Below are 22047 nucleotides of genomic sequence, written 5' to 3' on the forward strand. Positions count from 1 at the left end.
CGTTGGTGGGGCTCTGTGTGTGGTTCTTCTTTGCTCAGATCTCAGTTTGCTCTTCCTTGTAGGGGATGGGGTGGGGTACAGGGTTGACCTGGAAGGCCCTGGGGTGCGACCCTCCTGGCTCTGCAGTCCGAACAGGGCAGCTGCTCCCTTGTGGTCATACCTGCCCGCTCTGTGTTGTAGGGATCACCAGGAACTTCTCCACCTGCTCCCCCAGCATCAGGACCTGCCCCGATGGCCACTGTGACGCCGTGGAGAGCAGAGACCCCAACATCTGCCCCCAGGACTGCCTCCGTAAGCAACCTGATGAGTCTGCACCGTGAACCTGAGCGAGCAGGAGCCTGGATGGGTGGGGAGTAAGGACTCTCACCTGCACTTCGGCCAGACCAGCCGAGTTCCTGGGTTTTGAGTGCAGAGCCCTTTCCTAACATTTTATTTGAATAAAGGCACTCCTCCCCCAAAACTAGAGCTTGCCGGCTTGACCCACATTCTCCAGTGTTTCCCTGGCCAACTCCTGTCCATGACTCCCTGTCCCTTGTTTTGCTGACTCCCAGCTGCCCCCACTACCCCTTTTCTGTTTCTGAAAAGTAACCAAGTGTGGACCTTGGCCAGGGCCCAGGGCAGCCTGCAGGTTCCTCCTCTCACCCAATGCGGCCAGGGAGCTGGTTTGGAGGCCCATCATTCTGCGACTGGGGCTTCCCAGATGGCACTAGTGGTAAAGAAACCCACCTGCCAATGCAGGAGATGCGCGGGTTTGATCCCTGGATCGGTAAGGTCCCCTGAAGAAGGGCCTGGTGACCCACCCCAGTATTTCTGCCTGGAGAATCTCATGGACAGAGGAGCTTGGTGGGCTACAGTCCATAGTGTTGCAAAGAGTTGACATGACTGAAGCAACTTAGCACACACACATGCGTGCTGAGGCTCCTGCCCAGGGTGACCCAGACTTCTGAGCTCACTGTGCTCCCTGGGCCTGAGAGTGCTGACATCAGGTGGGGAGGGGCCTCTCAGGACCCTGTCTGGTGGTCCTGGCTGGCCAGGTCCCCCTGGAGGCTGAGAGTGGGCTGCTGAGTGGGTGATGTCTGTCCTCAGGGGGCGGCAGCATCATTGGTGGGCACGAGCCTGGGGAGCGCCGGGGGATTAAAGCTGGCTTCGGTATCTGCAACTGCTTCCCTGAGGAGAAGAAGTGCTTCTGCGAGCCGGAGGACAGCCAGGGTGCGTTGGGGGCGGGGTGGGGCACAGCTGGCTGGGATCCCCATGCCTCCCTGAGCCTCCAGGGAGCGAGGGAGAAGATTGCAGGAAGAGATACCTAGGAGAACTTCCTCCTTCCCTGGGGTCTTGGTTCCCCTATGTGTGCAGACAAGGAGCTGGCTCAGGGCTACTAAGTGGACCTTGTGGCTTGAAGTTCCTTTTTTTTTTTTTTTGGCCAAGGCTTGTGGGATCTTAGTTCCCCAACCAAGGATTGAATCTTGGCCATGGCAGTGAAAGCTCCCTGTACTAACCGCTGGACCACCAAAGAATTCCCTGGCCTCAAGTTCTATAATAAAGATTGGACTGAAAAATTAGTTCTTCCACCAAATAACTCAGCATCTCCTCAGACTGTCCCTGTGTAGAGCCTTTCCTGGGCCTGTGGCATTGGCCAGCTGGATCCCCCCTCCCAGCACCCTCCAGGTGCTTCTTCTAGAACAGGGGGGCCCCACTGAACACATGGGGAGTTTTTCTGTCATTTGAGTGGTCATTGCACAGCCCAGATCCTGGGCTACTTGTCTTTCCTCTCCACTATGTATCGAACATAAAGAAAATACAGACGATATTAGGAGCGCAGGAGAAGAGCTTCTCCTCCCACCCCCAGAGCCCCTGGGCCTCTGGCTTCAGTGCAGCATTCCAGGGTCAGGGGTGGTGGGGTGCAGGGGTGCACAACCTCTGGTGTGTGACCTCAGGCAGGCTGCTTATAAGTGCCCATTCCTTCCAGAAAAGGGCAATAACAGTCTCCTGTAGCAAAAACATACGAACAGTACCTGCCACGGGTCCGGAGGGCTGGCAGGCAGCTCACAGTCAGTCACGGCAGCCACTTGTGGCTGTCACAGGTGTGGCTCTGTTGGGAGTTGGGGGTCCCCCTCCTGGGGTGTCTTCTCTCACGGCCCCCGCCTGCCCGCAGACTCCCTGTGTGATGAGCTCTGCCGCACAGTGATCACGGCGGCCGTGCTCTTCTCCTTCATCGTGTCTGTGCTGCTGTCCACCTTCTGCATCCACCGCTACCACAAGAACGCCCACAAGCCGCCCATTGCCTCGGCCGAGATGACCTTCCGCCGGCCCGCCCAAGCCTTCCCGGTCAGCTACTCCTCGTCTGGCGCCCGCCGGCCCTCTCTGGACTCCATGGAGAACCAGGTCTCGGTGGACACCTTCAAGATCCCGGTGAGGTTCTCCAGGTGGCAGCAGGGTCAGGGAGGCAGGCCTTCCAGGGAGCCCTGTGGGTATCTTATCCTCTGGTCTAGGGCAGCTGGGGAAGGGATGGCGGCGGGGACAGAGGGTGCAGGGCCCCCCCGGGCTATTGCACCCTTGCCCGCTGGGAGGACCCTGTGAGCTTCCAGCCGTCCTCTACCTCCACCGAGCTGCCTTTCAGGGAGGGCAGAAGGCAGGGGTGGGGCAGAGAGTGTGAAGCAGGGTGGAGAAGGATGGGTGCTGATTTAAATGAGGGAGATCTGGGCCGTTAGGCTCCAAGAAGAGGGCAGGCCACGCTGTATCTGCCTGAGATCGCTCCTGCGGAGGCCCCAAGTGCTAGAGGACGAAGTCTGGGGGGAGGCCCTGAGATGGAGTGTGAGTTTTATTATCAGGGTAGGACCACCCTAGGGCTGGAGGCCACCGTTCTGCCTTCATTTCCACAGGTCGCTCTGTTGGGGAGCCTGTTGGGTAGGAGCCCCGTGATGAAACACTGTCCCCACCCAGGCGAGAGAGACTGGCAGGTGGGGGGCTTGGCCATGGTGGCAGCAGCCGGGAGGGGAGTCTGTCTGTGGCTTGGAGAGTGGGGGCGCTGAGAGGCCTCTCAGGCATCTGCAGGGGAGCCTGGCCTCAGGACTCAGTGACTGGCCTGCCAAGCGGGGAGAGTCAGCCCAAGCCGCCTCCTCCAGGGCATGGTCTGGGCCTGCGGTCAGTGCAGGAGCCTCAGACACCACCTCCTGCCCGACCAGGCCGCTCCTCTGCGTGTCTGCCCTCCACTACGCTTGCTGAGGAGACTGAAATGCTACGGGGACTGGGGGCTGCTGAGTGATTGGAACCAGCCAAGTCAGGAGGGAGGCCCCTGTGGCCACCACATCTGGGGATGGCCCTCGTGGCCCAGGGATGAGCCATTTGATTCCCTTATATGCCCTGGCGGTTTGTGCTGAGATGCACAATGAGAGCGGTTCTTCTGTCGGAGGGCCACGGACCATTTTCGGCCTCCAGCCCAGAGTGCAGAGAAGCCAGAGCTGGGCCTGAGGCCCAGGGGCCACACTGATCAGCTCTGAGGTCTTAGACACATTATTTGACCCTTTGGCCTTAGTTGTGTTTTACATAAAGTGGGGAGGACACTTTGGGTTTTTAGCACTTTTAAAGAGAAACAAATCCGTGATATCCCCTCTTAGCCCAGTCTCTGCGTGCAGGCAGCCGTTATCCAGTGTGGTGTGGACACCAGGGCGGTGGTGACTGTTTCACCTTTGAGCCTGGCTGTGGGTTCTTGGTGGAGGAGGAAATGGGAACCCACTCCAGTATTCTTGCCTAGAGAATCTCATGGACAGAGGAGCCTCGTGGGCTACAGTCCATGGGAGTCAGACACGACTGACTCTTGCAACTTAAAGAACAAACAAAATGGGTTCCTGGGGAAGCTGAGACACCAGGACGCCTGGGGAGCTGGCTGGAAGGCGCCCCTGGCCATGGTGCTGAGAGGAGGCTGCCTCTGCTCCCAGACATAAGAATACAGGGCTCTGGTCCCTGGGGGGCAGTGGGTCCCCAGTGGTGGTGTGTCTGTGGGTTAGGCGAGCCTGGCAGACACATCATAAGCAGCCCCTGGAGCCACGCCCACACCCAGCTGCAGCGAGACTTGGGGACCTGGGCACCCAGGGCTGACGGGAGGGCAGGTTCTAGACAGGCTTCAGCATCCCCAGAGTTCAGGTCTTCGAACCAAGCCTCGGGGTCTGGGAAGGCCCCACCCCAGAGGAGTCTTCAGTGGGCGTGGCATGTTGGGAAGGCTGGTGTGTGCAAGTTCTGGGCAGTGGCTGGGCTGCGGGGGGAGCAGACTCTTCCACATGTTGGCAGGAAGGGGTGGGGGGGTTTCTGAGGGGCACAGTGGTAACTTTCTAGAGGCTGCCACACCAGGAAGGTGTCCTTGACACTCCCACCTGTAGCTGGGAGTCCAGGGCTGGTAGGCACCTGGGGCCACAGGTGCCGCCTGAGTTCTCTTTGAAGTCCTGGAGCCTGGGCCGCTATCAATGCCTGATGTCCAAAGCAGAGGAGGCGCCATGAGGCTTGGGCCTGACTCCTGGGGAAGAGGCTGTGCTCCCCTGTGAGCACTGGGTCTCTCACTGGAGATACCAGGCCCTGGGCCTGGGGTGACCCAGGGCATCTGCAGTAGATGGAGGCCAGTGAGGGTATGAGCATACGGAGTCCAGCCGGTCTGTGGCAACGCCTTCCTGTGGGGGGGGACGCATCTTGTCATGACACCTCAGGGCTTGACTGTGGGGTCTTGCCCTTGGACATGGTGACTGTCACCTGTCACTTCAGGTGACAGTCGGTCATCTGCACACTGGAGCTTGTCTGCTGGCTCTTGCCTTCTTCCTTTCCTCTTACCTTCACCATCTCTCTTCTCTCTCTTCTTCCTTTACACCCAATGTAGGAGGATCCCAAGTGGGAATTCCCACGGAAGAACTTGGTGCTTGGAAAAACTCTGGGAGAAGGCGAATTTGGAAAAGTGGTTAAGGCCACAGCCTTCCGGCTGAAAGGCAAAGCGGGGTACACGACTGTGGCTGTGAAGATGCTGAAAGGTACCTGACTGGGCAGTACACAGAGGGGGCTCTGCCAGTCATCACACCTGCGGTGGCCCCAGTGGGTGGATGAAGCCCTAGTGACAGCCAGGACTCTGGCAGTCAGCCTGCTGCCTCCTGAAGAACCAATCCCCCACCCCTGCTCTTCTTGAGCAGCTGCAGTCTAGGGACCCCCCCACCACGGATGATGTGGGCTGGTGTGGTCCCTGGAGAAGCGGGGTAAGGCATTCCTCCCTTGAAAGATTCCAGAGCCATGCTGCTTCTGTTGGGTAAAGATCGGAGTTTAAAAACCCTTTAGTTCAAAACTGACAGCTCTCCCCACCCCAGTATGCCACATTTATTCCTTTCGCCAAGCGTCCACTGAAGTCCTGGTAAAGAGACCACCTGTAAGGACTGGCCCCTGCCCCCCGGGGCCCTGCCTTGCCCAGTCCCCCACCGGCCCTTAGCGGGCCAGCACTGCTCCAGTCTTGGCACAAGCTAGGTGTCTTCACTGCTGCTTCTCAGCAGGGACTGTGTAGACGGTCCTCTGCTATGGCCCAGCTCTGGCTCAGCTGGACCAACTGAGGGCCCAGTGGCCATGTGGTGGGCACATTTTGGGCTAATGCACACTGATCTTCAGCAGTTGGGGAGCCATGCATTGCCAGGTACTTCTGTGTACTTACCCAGGCCCTCAGACTGGGGTCACCCCTTGCCTATGAGACCCCAGGCCCTAAGAGGGCACAGTGAGACTGACCCTGGGTCACCTACGTGTGGTCCAAATGCCCCATCTCCCAGCTGTCTTCTCATTTCCAGACAAGTCTTCAGCCAGAAGCAATGGCACAACTGGGTGGTGGGATATGGGGCCATGACCCAGGAGGACGGTTTGGCCAGGAGACCTCCACACCCAAGCTCCTGAGCACAACTCTCTTTGCCCTTGGGACTCACATGCTCAGTGTGGTGAGAGGACTTCCATGAAGTCTCATGGCCTTCACCTTTCTCCAGGGCCTCACACTGCCATTGCCAAGTGCTTGAACAGCAGGTGTTTGGGGACACCAGGGAGTCCCTTTAGCTCCCCAGAAGGGTTAATGGAGGGGTATCTTTCTGCACCACTGTCTTTGAGAGATGGTGATTACAGGGAAATAATGCCATTTGCGTGCATAGCCCAGCCCAGAAGGCTTTCCATGGAAAGATCTGCTCACATGAAAGTGCGCTCCTCCAGTTCTTACTCCCTGGAGGTACTTGAGGCCCCTGTTGACCCTCCATGGGCTGAGAGTAGCCCCAAGCAGTGAAGTCCGGCAGGCCTCAGTTTGAACCTGGGTAGGATATCTGGGAAGGAGTCAAGTCTGTGTAGACCCCTCGTGTACATCTGTGACCCAGCAAGGTGGTAGCAGGGGCTTTGCAACCCGCTTTGTTTCTGTGCGTTTCAGAGAATGCCTCCCCAAGCGAGCTGCGGGACCTGCTATCAGAGTTCAACCTCCTGAAGCAGGTCAACCACCCGCAAGTCATCAAGCTGTATGGGGCCTGCAGCCAGGACGGTAAGAGCGGCCAGGGACTAGCAGCTGCCGGGCACAGGCCAGGGACTCCGGGCCGCTCCATTCTGCATTCTCCCTCTTCCCCATCCTTTTCTTCTCTGGCCCCTGTCCTCTCTCTTCCCGGAAGCACGGTCTCTGACTCTGGCCCTTGCCTGGAACTTGTGTGTCAGTGGACCATGAGGGGTGCCACAGGAGTGTTCCCTGGGCCTTCCAGGGCTGCAATGAGGTCTCTGGCAACATCCGGGTTGTCAGCACCCTGTCCCAGGCCAAGCCCCTAAGACAGGGAAGTCCAGAGATGAGCAGTGTCTCCTGGGCACCTACTGGGGACTAGATATGCCATAACCTCCAGGTGATTTCAACCCCACCCCAGCCTGGGGTGGCAAAGGTGCGTCACCACTTTTCACATAAGAGCATCTTGCCCTATTGGTCTTCCAAAACTGCTTTGCCACCCTGGGGGCCTCCCACTTTGTGTGTGGAGGGGGGGTGTGAAGGAGATGAGAGGCCGACAGGGAGAGAGCAGCAGGGACACCGGTCAGCACCAGTAGCACTCAGGGCCGGGCCTCGGGCAGGACTGCGGCCCAAGAGCAGACAGGGCAGGGAGAGGGTGGCCACGGGCAGTCCAGAACCTCTGCCTCCATCGGCCTTCCCCAGGCAATACTGTGGCAAGACCAGGGGAACAGAAAGGCCTGACATTTGAGCAGCAGCGGTTATCTCCCGGGGCAGCTCCAAATGCAGTGACTGCTTGCCCTGGACACCCAGGAAAGAGGTTGTGGTCAACCGTCGAGGCAGCTGGCTTTGGAATCCAAAGCCCCTGCAAGATGGAGGAGCTTCCCAAGTGGCACTAGTAATAAAGAACCTGCCTGCCAATGCAGGAGATATTAAAGACTTGGGTTCAATCCCTGGGTCAGGAAGATCCCTTGGAGGGGGACATGGCAACCCACTTCACTATTCTTGCCTGGAAAATCCCACGGACGAGGAACCTGGAAGGCTATAGTCTATAGGGTCACAAAGAGTCAGACACAACTGAAGCAACATAGCGCTGCAAGGTGGAGAGCAGAGTGATGTGAGAGTGAGCTGGGGCTTGAGTCCTCAGGCTGCTGGAAGCGATTGCCCCATGCTGGCCCAACTTCTGCCTGCCCAGGGCCACCTAGGCAGCCAGCCCACGTACCTACCACTCTACCCCCAGGGCCACTGCTCCTCATCGTGGAGTATGCCAAGTACGGCTCTCTGCGGGGCTTCCTCCGAGAGAGCCGCAAGGCGGGGCCTGGCTACGTGGGCAGCGGGGGCAGCCGCAACTCCAGTTACCTGGACAACCCGGAGGAGCGGGCCCTGACCATGGGCGACCTCATCTCCTTTGCCTGGCAGATTTCACGAGGGATGCAATACCTGGCTGAGATGAAGGTGCGTGCCACCCCAGCCCCGCGCCCGCTCTGCCGGCGATGGGCCCGGGTTTCAGGGGTCCCTGCTGTTGTCTTCCCCACAGCTTGTCCATCGGGACTTGGCAGCCAGAAACGTCCTGGTAGCTGAGGGCCGCAGGATGAAGATCTCAGATTTTGGTCTGTCCCGAGATGTTTATGAAGAGGATTCCTATGTGAAGAGGAGCAAGGTACCAGGTCCTGGGGTGTGTTCACCTGAGGGCAGAGGGCAGTGGTCAGGGTGCCCACGGGGTGGGGACAGATTTTGATCTGAAGAAGATAAAGCAGGTTTTTATTTTTTTTTAATTTAATTTTATTTTATTTAACTTTACAATATTGTATTGGTTTTGCCATATATCAAAATGAATCTGCCTCAAGGATACATGTGTTCCCCATCCTGAACCCTCCTCCCTCCTCCCTCCCCGTACCATCCCTCTGGGTCGTCCCAGTGCACCAGCCCCAAGCATCCTGTATCGTGCATCGAACCTGGACTGGCGACTCGTTTCCTATATGATATTATACATATTTCAATGCCATTCTCCCAAATCATCCCACCCTCTCCCTCTCCCACAGAGTCCAAAAGACTGTTCTATACATCAGTGTCTCTTTTGCTGTCTGGTATACAGGGTTATTGTTATCATCTTTCTAAATTCCATATATATGCGTTAGTATACTGTATTGGTGTTTTTCTTTCTGGCTTACTTCACTCTGTATAATAGACTCCAGTTTCATCCACATCATTAGAACTGATTCAAATGTATTCTTTTTAATGGCTGAGTAATACTCCATTGTGTATATGTACCACAGCTTTCTTATCCATTCATCTGCTGATGGACATCTAGGTTGCTTCCATGTCCTGGCTATTACAAACAGTGCTGCGATGAACATTGGGGTACACGTGTCTCTTTCCCTTCTGGTTTCCTCAGTGTGTATGCCCAGCAGTGGGATTGCTGGATCATAAGGCAGTTCTGTTTCCAGTTTTTTAAGGAATCTCCACACTGTTCTCCATAGTGGCTGTACTAGTTTGCATTCCCACCAACAGTGTAAGAGGGTTCCATTTTCTCCACACCCTCTCCAGCATTTATTGCTTGTAGACTTTTGAATCGCAGCCATTCTGACTGGCGTGAAATGGTACCTCATTGTGGTTTTGATGTGCATTTCTCTGATAATGAGTGATGTTGAGCATCTTTTCATGTGTTTGTTAGCCATCTGTATGTCTTCTTTGGAGAAATGTCTATTTAGTTCTTTGGCCCATTTTTTGATTGGGTCATTTATTTTTCTGGAATTGAGTTGTAGGAGTTGCTTGTATATTTTTGAGATTAGTTGTTTGTCAGTTGCTTCATTTGCTATTATTTTCTCCCATTCTGAAGGCTGTCTTTTCACCTTGCTTATAGTTTCCTTTGTTGTGCAGAAGCTTTTAAGTTTAATTAGGTCCCATTTGTTTATTTTTGCTTTTATTTCCAATATTCTGGGAGGTGGGTCATAGAGGATCCTGGTAAAGCAGATTTTTAGAGTGTAAACTTCCAGTCCACATCCCCTAACTCTTCGCTAGTCCTGGGTCTCCAGAGACCCAGAGCAGAACTCAGTCCTGAGCCTGTTCCTTCTCTTCCTCACAGCCACATGTGCTGTTTCCGAGCTGCCTGCTGCGGAGCGGGGTTCCTGCAGCTTCTCTTGCTTTTCATCACTATCACTTCTAAAGGTCACCTACCACTGCAGAAATAACAGTCTTCTTGTCTGCAGTTGTTCCTCTCACTGCTGCAGAGTGAAGGTCACTGTTTTACTCCTCTGTGTAACTTTAGTCCTTCGCTTGGGAAAAAAAATGAATTAAAACCAAGCTTGTTAGTCATTCTTCACAGAAGGGGATGAACCACTTTACAGCAGGGTATGCTCCTGGTCCAAGGGCCTAGGAAGCGCTGACTAAGCGAGTTTGGAAGGCGATCAGGAGGGTCCTGGAGACAAAGTCTGGAGTCGCAGGGTAGAGATTTGGGAAGCTTTTTCCAAGTCACTGAAACAGGTGGTTCGGGGCCCTTCTTGGGAAACCTGGTTCCCTGGTGCGGTCCCCTTCCCTGTGACATTGGTCTTGACTCTCTTGGTGCTGTTATTCTCTCAACCCCTCTCCAGTAGCTTCCCTGTGACAGACTAGACAGGGCAGATCACAGGCCCCCTCAAAACACACAGCTAAGCTGGCATTCAGAACAGATGCTGCTCAAAAAGAAAAACACAGAAAGCCACGACATACACTTCAGCTCTGTTCTGAGGGACGAGAGAAGCCCAGGTGGTCCCGGGGCTGTGAGGATGACGTTTGATTTCTTGTTGGGTTTCTGCTGTGACAGCATGTCTTAGAAGTGCTGAAGGGGAAGTGGAGAGGGGTGCTCTGTACCCCGTGGAGGGGGTGGATGGGACTTCCTGTTGATGCACTGGTCCTCGGGAAGGCCCTGTGTCACCCAGCGAGGAAGCACGAGGTGCCCAAACTCGGCCCCTGAGAGCACAGCCTGCGGGTGGCATTGTTAGAAACACACACCCTCGAAGCAGTCACACTTCATGTAGGGTGTGAATCCTAAATAGTACTTTTTTAAAAAAGGAATTATAATAAGTGCATTAAAATCCAAAGCAAATGCCTTTTTTTAAATTGATTTGTGCCTTGAGGCTGACCTATTTGTTGTTGTTTAATCGATCAGTCATGTCCAGCTCTTTGCAACCCATGGACTGTAGCCCAGCAGGATCCTCTGTCCATGAAATTCTCCAGGCAAGAATACTGGAGTGGGATGCCATTTCCTCCTCCAGGGGATTTTCCTGACCCACAGATCAAACCCGCATCTCCTGCACTGCAGGTGGATTCTTTACCACTGAGCCACCAGGAAAGCCACCTGATCTATTTGTACCAAAAAGCTCTTTCTTAAGTTGCATTAGAGAGGATTTGTTAGGTTGAACCCCAGCCTCTCCATGGTGGAGGGCAGTCTTTCAGAGGATGCTAAAAGGGCCCTGGGATAAAATAAGTGGGAAAAACCAGACTCAAGACACTCACACTGATTTCTTCCCTCAGAGCTTCTCAGAAGGGCCTTTAGTGTGTTCATTTGTGTCAGAAATTGCCAAGATGGAAACACTGGATGTTGGTTTCCCAAACTCCTTCACCCTCAGATATCAGGGGAGATCTTGATGGAAGTGCTTCCAGCCTACACACTGGGCAACACTCAGGGTGCCCCTGATCTCCCCAGAAGTAGCCACAGTGGGGCCTGGCTTGCACTCAGCATCAATCCCTTGGGAAGTGGTGCGTGACCAGCACACCTTGTACAGCTGTGGGCAGGCCGACTGGCTCTGTCTGGTGTCTCAGCCAAGCCTTGGAAGGTGGGGCTGGATCGCCAGCCCCTGTGAGGCTGTGCTGCTGGTCTGCACCTAGGAACACACTGCAGTCATTACTCAGTGTCCCCTCAGAGCTGAAAGAGCCTGAGACATGCCCCCCCCACACCAGGTCCCAGGATCTCAGAGCAACATTAATGCCTTTCTTTCACTCCCTCCTTAGGGTCGGATCCCAGTCAAGTGGATGGCCATTGAGTCCCTCTTCGATCATATCTATACCACCCAGAGTGATGTGTGAGTCTGGATGTTGCCTTCCTGGGGTGGAGGTTACACGTATGCACCTGTCTGGGCAGCTCCGCTGGGGAACAGAGCTGCCCTGAGTTCCTGTCAACTCATTCCAACCATCCAGAATGACCTCCCCAAACTCGGGGGCTGCGGGTGGGGGAGCTTTGTGTACTCACACAGCAGATGGTAAGGGCCCAGGCAGTAGTCCTGAGGGCCACCGTGGAATGCATGAGGGCGTGAGCCATGGCTGCAGACCGCCTCGCCTCCCCGCCTCCCCTGCCCTCTCTTTGGACATCTCAGTGACACACAGTCCCAGCCAAACAGTTCCCTCTCTGTGGGCCTGAGTATGAGCTGGCTTCAAGCAGGTCCCCGGGGACTGGTCCCCACCCAGAGACAGGTTTAGGGTGGGGTGACCTTGAGTGGGTTTCCGGTACCCCAAACTGCTCCAAGACCAAAACTCAGTCTTCCAAGTCCAACTACATTCTCGATTGTTTTCAAAACCACAACAGACTTGTTTCCAAATGCTCTGCTCTAAACAGCCTTGCATATTTTGAATAAGATAGGCTGTGAAAAGGCAATTCTTTACACAGTTTTAACAACTCTGTTCTGATTACCAAGTTGACTGTAAAACAACTGGAAATGCAGGGGAAAGCATAACGAAGAGACTAAAAGTCACTGGGACCCCTCCATCCCTAAATAACTAGGGCCAGCCCTCACAGGCCTTGCCTAGATTTGTCCGTGGCATGCAGGTATATATTCTTAATTACTGTAAGCGGGCTTGTGTGATAATGCTGTTTTTGTCCCCACTTCACAGTAAATTTTTCCCTCACAGTTAGGTATTTTCCTGTTGCAGTGTTTTTTCCTTTTAACATCTTACGAAAACTTCCAAGCACACAGAAAAAGTGAAGGGGTTTTGCAGAGTGCCCCCGGTGCCCCATGGCCTTGGTTCCACCTGCTTTTCACTGTGCTCGTTTGCATTCCCTGTGCCATCTCTGATGCTACAGAGCTTCACCTCAGGGGTCAGCCACCTGGCCCTTCTGGGTGTGGGGGCTGAGCTTGGGCAGCAGCTTGTTGGGGGGTCAGGGCGGGGCAGGCAGACACCTGGTCCCACCTCCATTCCACTTCCATCTGTCTGGTCAGCCCACGCTGAAACCGTGGGCACTTGGACCGATCTCTATACGGGGAACTCGTTTCCTGTTGCTGCTCAGGGGAAGGATATCTGGGGTGCTGAGGGTGCCAGAGACCCAGTGCAGCCACTCATTGGCCCTCTGGTTCCTCAGGTGGTCCTTTGGCGTCCTGCTGTGGGAGATTGTGACCCTAGGCGGCAACCCTTACCCTGGGATTCCTCCAGAGCGGCTCTTCAACCTTCTGAAGACAGGCTACCGGATGGAGAGGCCGGACAACTGCAGCGAGGAGATGTGAGCATGCTTTCTCTGGTCCAGCCTCCCCAGATACTGACGCTCCGGGCTTTGGCGGGGGGGTCACATGCACTCATCCTTTCCCGCTGCTGGGCAGCCCTGGGTGCCAGCCCCAGACGAACTGGGCAGCTGGAGACAAAGGCACAGATGACAGAGAACCGCCCTTGGGCATGATGGCAGGTGCTGGGGACCCAGATTCCACTGGGGGCTGGGTGGGCCTCCTGGGGGGACTTACAAGGCTGAGGGGGAGCAGGACCCCAGGAGAGGAGGTGGAAGGATGAGGGGGTGCTTCAGACTGAGGGAGCAGCCTCAGTCCAAGGCTGAATACCTGTCCCAGGGTGCTTGGGGAGGGGCAGGTAATTCAGAATGGCCCCAGGGGTGCATACAGGGGAGCACCCAAGTGGAGACACCAAGGCAGGCAAAGAGCAGGCAGGTGGCACCTGGACTTCAGCTCGAGGGCACCAGAAGCCTCTCATCAAATGGTGGTTCCATCAGATGATCCTTGGAGGACAGGTTGAAAACACATGAGAGGGGGTCGTCCATGGGCGAAAACACAGTGGTCCATTCATTCTACAAGGTCTGTCATGCACCTGCCATGTGCCTGTGGGAGTGCAAGGGTGAGTAGGTGCTGCTTCCCTGGGCACCCTGGACTGGCAGGCAGAGGCCCAGCACTCACCCACAGGGTGGCCCCTGCAGCCCTGCCAGAGCCCCAGGGCAGGGAGGGAGGTGCAAGACAGAGTGTGCTTGGCAGGTGTTTGTGTTCATACCCAGTTCATCCTTCATAAGAGTTTTAAAAGGACTGGCATTTCTGCATAAGCTCCCATAGGGAGCATGGCTGGACCACAGCGCCAGATACTGAGCCCATGCTGACCCATCATACCCTGGCCCAACTCAGAGGAGGGTGTCAGTGACACAGGAACGGCCTTGGGGTTTGGGAACAGAGCCTCTGGGGCCCAGGGTGCACTGTACTGGGTGTGTGGTTGTGACTGGACAGTCCTTGCTGGATTGTCACCACCCACCTGTTGGTCCCACCAGGTACAATCTGATGCTGCAGTGCTGGAAGCAGGAACCAGACAAGAGGCCAGTGTTTGCCGACATCAGCAAAGACCTGGATAAGATGATGGTTAAGAGCAGAGTGAGTACCCGGAGCCAACCCCTGGTGCCACCTCCCTCACCCTGGTGCGTGGAATTCCCAGTGCAAAGACAGAGCGTGGCTGTGCAGAGTGAGATGGTCGTGTCGTCTCCAGGTGGGGAGGGCGGGGGGCGGGCACGAGCCTTTATCCTTAATCCAGGCCTCTTGGACTTCTAGGATTTTTACCTTGACACTTAGGAAGAGCCCTTCCACAGACAGGGGTGGGAAGAAGATATTCCAAAGCCGAACAAAATTATTTTCAATAATGGAACTTGAGAAAGTAGAGTTGGAATGAATGTGTCCTAAATTCAGATTCTATGAAGGATCCGGCTAGAGGTGGGAAGTGAAAGCAGCAGTGGAAACTGTGACAAATAGCAGCCCACCAGCTGCCTCTGAAGGACCTCTGACCATAGACACATGTAACCTGTAGGAATATGAGTGCCAGCATGCCAGGGCTTTTGAATTTTCAGGGATGTTTGTTTCCCAGTTTTTATAGCAATTTCCAAAAGCTCAGTGTGGGCCAAACAACATATCTGTGTGCCTCCAGTTTACAACTCTAGGTGACGGAGGAAGTCAACAGTTTCCACTAATATTGATTGGGCAATGGGCTGCCTCCCTTATTCTGCCTTAGATGCTGGGAATGCAAGTAAAGAAAATAGACACAGACCTTGCTTGCCCTCTGGTGGTTTCATCCTTATATTAACACAGTTACTGAAAGTTGTCATTTCTCCAAGTATGGAAAGCAAGATGCATGGACTGGGCCCCTTGGAATAAAACCCAACCTCAGTGTATCGTTTGGGCAAATCCTATGATTCACCCTAAACAGAGGTAATAGCTGATGCCTACAGACAGCTTTCCTAGAACAATGCTGAGAACCAGCCAGAAACACACTGAAAGCATTCTTGACACCTTTAACCAGGGCAGTGGAAGTAGCTGGTCCTCACAAATCATCCTGCTTGGGAGCTGAAGCCTCTAGCAGCGTCTTATCCAAAACCCACACCGATGACTCAGATTTCTCCGTCCTGACTTGATGTTGGAGATGGCAGGAGTGCCTGGAAAGAAGCCGGAAAGTGTGGAGCAGACAGGGAATGTGTCTTGGCCTTCCCACATGAGTCACGGGGCTGCAATCCCAGAGCCTCAGGTTTTATAAACAGGCCCGTTCTCCAGTGCCAGGGCTGGTGCCCCCAGCGCTATAGAGAGAGGACCAGGACAATGAATGAACACCTTTCTGCCTCCAAGGAGGTGATTCTCTGCGATGAGGACCACAGAGCAGGGCTGGATGAGGCAGAGGCTGGGGGAACTCAGTTCTGGCAACTCTGGCCAGGGGCTCAGATCTCGCGAGAGGTTGATAGGTGCAGGGTGGGACTCAGCTGGGACTTCTGCTCTCAGGCAGGGTGTGGGTGGGGGCTGGGGTGGGCGTGTCCAGCAGTGGCCAGCTCCAGGGGTGACCAGCTGTCTCTCTCTTCCAGGACTACCTGGACCTGGCCGCGTCCACCCCATCTGATTCCCTGCTGTATGACGACGGCCTGTCAGAGGAGGAGACGCCCCTGGTGGACTGTAATAACGCTCCCCTCCCTCGCACCCTCCCCTCCACGTGGATTGAAAACAAACTCTATGGTAGAATTTCACATGCATTTACTAGATTCTAGCCACGTTGTTCCTGCTCTCTGCACTGTCCTTACTCTCTGTAATGCTTTTTAAGAGTTTCTGGTTTGAATGAAACCAAAGTCTGCTCTGAACCTTTTTGTTTGTAAATGTCTGACTTTGCATCCGTTTACATTCAGGCATTTTTTTTTTTTACAACTATGTTTTTTTTAAAGGATGTGAAAATATGTGTGATGACCACATCGCCCAGCAGCTTAAGATGTTAGAGGAGAGGGCGGGGCGGAACTCTCAGGGGCTATTGAGAAATGATGACTCAAATCATTTCCAGGGTGGGGATTTAGTCATGGTACTTCTAATTTAACTACTGGGGTACATTTTCCTGACCTGGGGAGGCATTTAATCTAGAAAGGCAGAACCAGCACTACCCTGCCTGCACAGAGAACACAGCCGGCATCCCCCAGGCTCTGTCTGGGTGAGTGGGGGTGGGGGGGCTTGGGGACCACCACTGGCGGGAGGATACACACAGACTACTGTTTTCACATCCTTTGTATCACACACTGTCATGACAGTTTTCACTTATGAAGTCAGTGCTAAAAGCTGGAGCAAAATGCTTTTTGAAAGAACGTAGTCTGTGGTGCTGTGGTCTTGCAATGGACAGTAAATGCGGTTCTTGCCAAAACTCCTTCTTCTGTCTTCAATACTTGAAATTTTTTTCCTGTTTCCTAACTTCATCATGGAATGTTTTGAAATCTTGGAGTCTGAAGCCTTTTTCGGCCGAGGTTGTTCCTTTTGCATGCCTCCTGGGTCATTGATTCCTTGCTGGCTAGTGTTTCTTGCCATTTGTCCCGTCGACGCTGTGGGACTGGGCTGTGTGCGCCCTTGATTTGGAAGATCCTCTCCTCTGTAGTAGGCTGGGATGGAAGACAAGTAGGCTCCTTTACGTTAGAGCACTTTTTATAGAAGCTTCCTGCTGCAGTAAGCCAGGCAGTACAGCAAGGTGCTGATGCTTTATGCTGCCTTACAGAAAGAGTTAAACAGGTCACCAGAGATTGATCAGATTTGAGAGTCCGAAGCTTATAAAAGTCAAAATTGGTAGTTTCTGGTAAGCTACAGTTACCAAGAGAACATGTGATGTTCCCCCCTTCCCCCAAACATTACCCATGTTTTGGAAACCTGGAGCACGAAACCCTGCAGGCAGTTGGCCCAGAAACCAGAAGTTTGGTTTGAACCTCAAAGGGAGTTTTGCCAAGGCCTTACTGTCTGCACATGAAGTTTGGGTTCTTCAGCGCAGAACAAATGATCTGTTTTCATTTTTAGGCATGTCAGACCCGAACTGGCCTGAAGAGAGTCCTGTACCACTCACGAGAGCCGCTGGCACCAACATTGGGTGTCCGAGATATGCAAATGATAGTGTTTATGCTAACTGGATGGTTTCACCCTCAGCGGCACAATTAATGGACGCGTTTGATAGTTAACATTTGTTTGTGAAAAGTAATGGACTCGCGAGGGGAAGAAACATGCTGAGAACAGAAGGTCTGCCGGCCCCTACTTGCACATTTCACACTGGCTGGCGGGCTTGCCACCCAGCAGATGTAGCGCGCTGGACGGTGCAGGTGTTCCTTCTTCTTCAGCCCTCGGCAGCGCCCAGCCGGTGCGTCCGTGGGCATCACGCACTCCGCGCTCACACGTATGGGTCCCTCACTCACTACCTGAACTGTTTGATTTTTTTCTGGTTGCCTCCAAACAAGGCCACATGATTTAAACATGAAGCACACACACCAAAAAAGGCAGCAGGGGAAAAAAAACCTGGCCCAGACGACCTGTTCTTGTTCAGAACAAGAGCCCGGCCAGGCCGCATAGGGATGTCAGAGCCCAACCAGGGCTAGAGGGGAAGAGGGGACTTCTGGACAGGCCTCACTGCAGCCTTCAATATCCTGTTGTTTTTTTTTAATCATGTAACCTTTTCTTAGGAAGACATTTGATTCTTATTATGATTAAAATGATCCTTAGGTTTAGCACAATGGAGAGACGTGATGCCACATTTAGTATGTAGGTAGGTGGTGTGAGGGGAGGGGGCTTTTAGGACACATTTGTCCACCTGGCTGAGAGATCACACCCCTGTGATGAGAAGCGTATGGAGGAGGGGGCCTTGGAGTGGAATGGACTCATATCCAAGGATTGCTGACCACAGAGACTTGGCTGCCGCGAACTCCCCAGCCTCCCCCACCACAGCCTTCAGTACCCACCCATCCAGTGCCCCAAAGTGGCAGGGGCTCATCTCACACGTTCGTAGTTGGGACTTGTGCTCAGTCTCAGCTAGTTAGGTTAGAAGTAGGGTCGACAAATGACCAAGGACTGTGACACCTCTGATGACAATTCTGATGGGGAAACAACAGTGTTTTGGCTCTTATAGAGCTTGTGTGGAAAGGTACATGTGTCCATTCTTCCTGTGTTTGTAACGCAATGCTGCCATGGCAAGACATTTTTGTTCTTAGGTTCTGACCATGACTCATAAGCTTCTTGTCATTCTTCACTGCTTGTTTGTGGTCACAGACACTCGGCACTCCTCCCATCCTGCGGGGGTAGCTTTCGGGAAGTCCCGGGGGCTCTTCTTTCTGTCCCATCGCTGTCACTTGGCAGGAGAGGGTTGGTTGCCAAAACACTGCCTGGTCTTCAAACTTAAAGCACTGTGAAAGAACTTAACAATGTCTCATGAAAATGCTGGATTTTATAGCCATTTCACCAAAGTGGTAAAGTGGTAAGATTATGGCATTTTTGAGGCCAAGAAGGCTTGGATGAGTTATGTGGAGGAGCTGTATGTGTGTGTGTGTGTGTGTGTGTGTGTGCACGCGCATGTGTGTGTGCACACACCTAGGGAGAGCACTGGAAAAACACTTAACTGCAGATGCAATATGGCTTTAGTTTGGGCCATTGTTCAGACACACTGTGATAAGTTCTTTTACAGGTATCTAGTCATGGTAGTAAACTTGTAGGTTTCAGATGTGCTTAATGATCATCTTGTTAAATGCAGAAGGAGGGAGAAACTTTCTCAAGTTATTAAAAATGCCTCCTCAGTGTGAGAGGCTGTAGCAGTTCGTCCTCAGCACAGGGAGAACTCCAAGTCTAACTGGCTGACCCAGTGGTGGGGAGTTAACCCTTGACTCATAACCTAATTGTCTGTTCCTGAGTTATCCAGGTATTCATACTTGTTAGTCTATCAGACACTTTTCATATGCATATACACAGAAGTTACTAAGTATTTAAGTATTACTGAGTATTAAGTAACAATCTGTTTTAAAATTTGTTAAATCTATTTATGAAAGGTTATTAAATCAACCCGTGTCAATTTGCTTTTGTAGTCAAGGTGACTAAGAAAATCATTTCAGTTATGTAAATAAAATCATGTATTGTACAATGTGTAAACTTCTTTTCTCTTGTTAACTTTCTGGTTGGAAACATTAGGTTTCTGATTTTAAAGTTTCCATATAAGGAGTAAGATGTCACAAGGGCATCTATTGTGGTGACCACTGGGGAAGTAAGACTGATCAAAGGACTGTGGGGTCACTTGGTGATGTTGTTGACTTGCCTTGTATAATATGTACACAAACAGCCGCATTTATAGTAATTGTGAAAACTAAGCCTGTTCTGCCACTCAAAGGATTCCTTCCGTAAAACAGAGCAGCAGCCAATGTTGAGTTCAGGTATTTGCTCTTCTCTAGCAATTTGCTGTTTGTTTCTTGAAGCTGGAGTTGGACCCTTGTGAGAGAGACTGTAAAATGCATTGTCATGACTGAAGGTCTGCTGGAGGAAAAACTTTGCCCTGAACCTCTATGAAATCTAAAATACTAAATGCTTCTGTTTATGACTTCCCGTTGGGTTATGCAGGAATGCTATGAGCTCCTCAGAAACCTGGCAAGGAGCAGGTGGTGGGTCAGTAGGGAAACACAAGTTATTAGCAACATAAGTGTGATTTGCGGTTACATTGTGCACTGGACACTGAGGGCCTTGGGTGCACACGTGTACACACAGGTGCGTGAGACACCCAGGGGCTGCCCCAGGCCCACGGTGCTCCAGCTCCTGGCCCTCAGCGCCTCCTTCCATCTAGACCTCAGGGATGGGAAGCGAATATAATTTCTAGACTCAGTTGTTTGCCTCTGAATGTTTAGAAACCCGTGTTGAAAAAAGCTAATACTAAAATACGAAAAACTCCTTTTTCAAGCAGAGAAACATTCCATAAGTAATGTGTGTGTCTACATGTGGTTTATTTTTCTGAAAAGGCACATTCTCCACCAGGCTCCACACAGGATAGCTTAGCCACAAGGTCAGCTTATTTGGCTAGAAATGTAGTTGAATATTGGAGGAGGGAATGGTTACCTGTTCCAGTATTCTTGCCTGGAAAATTCCATGGACAGAGGAGCCTGGTGGGCTACAGGCCATGGGGTCACAAAAGAGTCAGACACAACTAAGCAACTGAGCAGGTATACATATATATAGTCAGTAGGGAAACACAAGAATATAATGTCTGAGAACGTCTTGGACAAACACTTAGCATAAAAGGGAAAGCAGAGTTTCCCCCACTAGAAACAGAGCATTTTTCCAGGCAGAGGAGTGGCGATTTCCCTCTTCTCCTTTGAGCATGTTTATATATGGGGTATTTGGATGGTGGTATATAGGGTGATTCTAGAAAGTGTGGAAGAAATCCTTACCTCTCTGTCCCTGGAAAGATGCAGTAAGAGTGGGTCTGAAGGGCATGTGCCACAGTGGGGGCACACCCTCCCTTCCACGTGATTTTGCACGTGGTGCTTACCCTCTGGGTGGGCCTCTACGTCCAGAAAGCACCATCCACTCAGGTTGCCTGCCCCACTCCGTCCGTTCTCCACGGCCACAACCATGGCAGGCTCACTAGAACTTTATAGGAACTTCCCTGGCAGTCCAGTGGTTAAGACTCTGTGCTTCCACGGCAGGGGTTATGAGTTCAATCCCTGGTCAGGGAACTAAGATCCCCACATGTCACCCAGCACAGCCAAGGGTTTTTTTTTTTTTTTTTTTTTAATAATTAAAAGAACTTTGTAGAGTTTCCCACTTCTTTAGGGAGCTGGGATTCACATGAATAATTCTTGGGTAAGATCAGGAGAAACCAGAACCTGTATGTAGAGAGTTTTTCAGTGTGAAGTATGGTGCTGTGCCTCCAGAGGAGGCTGGATGGGTGGCTGTGTTAACTAACAGCTGGGAGGATAAGCTTCACTCCCGGAATTAAAGAGGCACGTATGTGAATGCTTGAAAGAAATCCCGGTTAATCTGTGCACCTCAGGTTTCAATTGCTGTGCCAAGTGACGAGATATTTTTGCAGATGTTTCTGGAATGTGCTAAGTCACAGGACCTGGCAAATGGCGATCTCTCAGAGGACCTGTGACAGGGAGGCCGTCTCGCTGTGTCAGCTTCAGGGACATTACTGTCACAGGAACTGGGCCAGGCACATGGAGGGAGCCGCGACCAGAGACCACGCCAATCACTGTGACCACAGGACTTCTGTACCACCCCAGGAGAGACCATGATCTTGCATCCTTTCAGATGACACCGTGCAGTTCAAGTTCAAAACTGGTGTGGGCAGGTGAGGTAAGTGCATTCTAAAACTAAGGGGGAAAAAATCATTTTTGAAGAAAAATAAATTTTGATCCTTCAGACAGAGACTGTATTTATCATGCATACCATCAGTTTTTTTTTTAATAAAAATGCAAAGTTCATTTTTTACATTCCTATTTTTATTGATGTCAGTTTTGTCAATGGTGTTCTTTCAGGCTGCACTTGGTTTTCACCTGTGATCCAGTCCTTTTCTGCACTTTTCATTTTCCCTTAGAGGAAAGTCATTCCTGTGGGTTACGAAGGGTCTAGCCCTAGGTGGCACAGTGGTGAAGAATCTGCTTGCCAATGCAGAAGGTACAAGAGACTGGGGTTCAATCCCTGGGTTGGGAAGATCCCTTGGAGTAGGAAATTGCAGCCCCCTCCAGTATTCTTGCCTGGGAAATCCCATGAACAGAGGAGCCTGGCAGGCTGCAGTCCATGGGGGCGCAGAGAGTTGGACACGACTGAGCAACTGACCACACAGCCCGGAAGAAAAGAACATAAGGCTGCCTCTTGTTACCGGAGGCAAGGGACTTTGAAGTACTTCAGGGAGCCCATATGTGCCTTGTCATAGCCTCTGCCCTTAGGAGCTCCTCTCAACACGAGCAAGTGACTTGCTCCATGCTTTGTACCTTTTTTTTTCTGGGAGTTTTAAAAAGCTTGAAAATTTTCCTTGAGACTCTCTGGCCACAGGACATGAGAAGCCAAAGTTCTTGGATTTTTTCAGAACTCCAGGGCAAAGGGGTTGGAGGA

General features: G+C 52.4%; 2 protein-coding genes across 2 annotated transcripts in view; both read left to right on the plus strand.

Moving 5' to 3' along the window:
• Window positions 1-19081, plus strand: part of RET (ret proto-oncogene) — a 55680-nt gene extending 36599 nt beyond the window's left edge. Inside the window, exons 9-20 of the mRNA XM_055589409.1 lie at window positions 181-291; window positions 1087-1209; window positions 2153-2409; window positions 4862-5009; window positions 6416-6523; window positions 7707-7921; window positions 8004-8126; window positions 11456-11526; window positions 12798-12935; window positions 13971-14070; window positions 15537-15684; window positions 16990-19081. Of these exons, the coding sequence (XP_055445384.1) occupies window positions 181-291; window positions 1087-1209; window positions 2153-2409; window positions 4862-5009; window positions 6416-6523; window positions 7707-7921; window positions 8004-8126; window positions 11456-11526; window positions 12798-12935; window positions 13971-14070; window positions 15537-15684; window positions 16990-17147 (1700 nt within the window). The 3' untranslated portion in view covers window positions 17148-19081. The remainder of the gene's footprint in view (window positions 1-180; window positions 292-1086; window positions 1210-2152; window positions 2410-4861; window positions 5010-6415; window positions 6524-7706; window positions 7922-8003; window positions 8127-11455; window positions 11527-12797; window positions 12936-13970; window positions 14071-15536; window positions 15685-16989) is intronic.
• Window positions 19082-21139: 2058 nt separating this feature from the next.
• The window catches only part of CSGALNACT2 (chondroitin sulfate N-acetylgalactosaminyltransferase 2), a 59777-nt gene continuing 58869 nt past the window's right edge, over window positions 21140-22047 (plus strand). Inside the window, exon 1 of the mRNA XM_055589424.1 lies at window positions 21140-21288. The gene's annotated coding sequence lies outside the window, so the exon portion shown is untranslated. The remainder of the gene's footprint in view (window positions 21289-22047) is intronic.

This window comes from Bubalus kerabau, chromosome 1 (assembly GCF_029407905.1).
Source record: "Bubalus kerabau isolate K-KA32 ecotype Philippines breed swamp buffalo chromosome 1, PCC_UOA_SB_1v2, whole genome shotgun sequence".
NCBI classification, from domain to species: domain Eukaryota; kingdom Metazoa; phylum Chordata; class Mammalia; order Artiodactyla; family Bovidae; genus Bubalus; species Bubalus kerabau.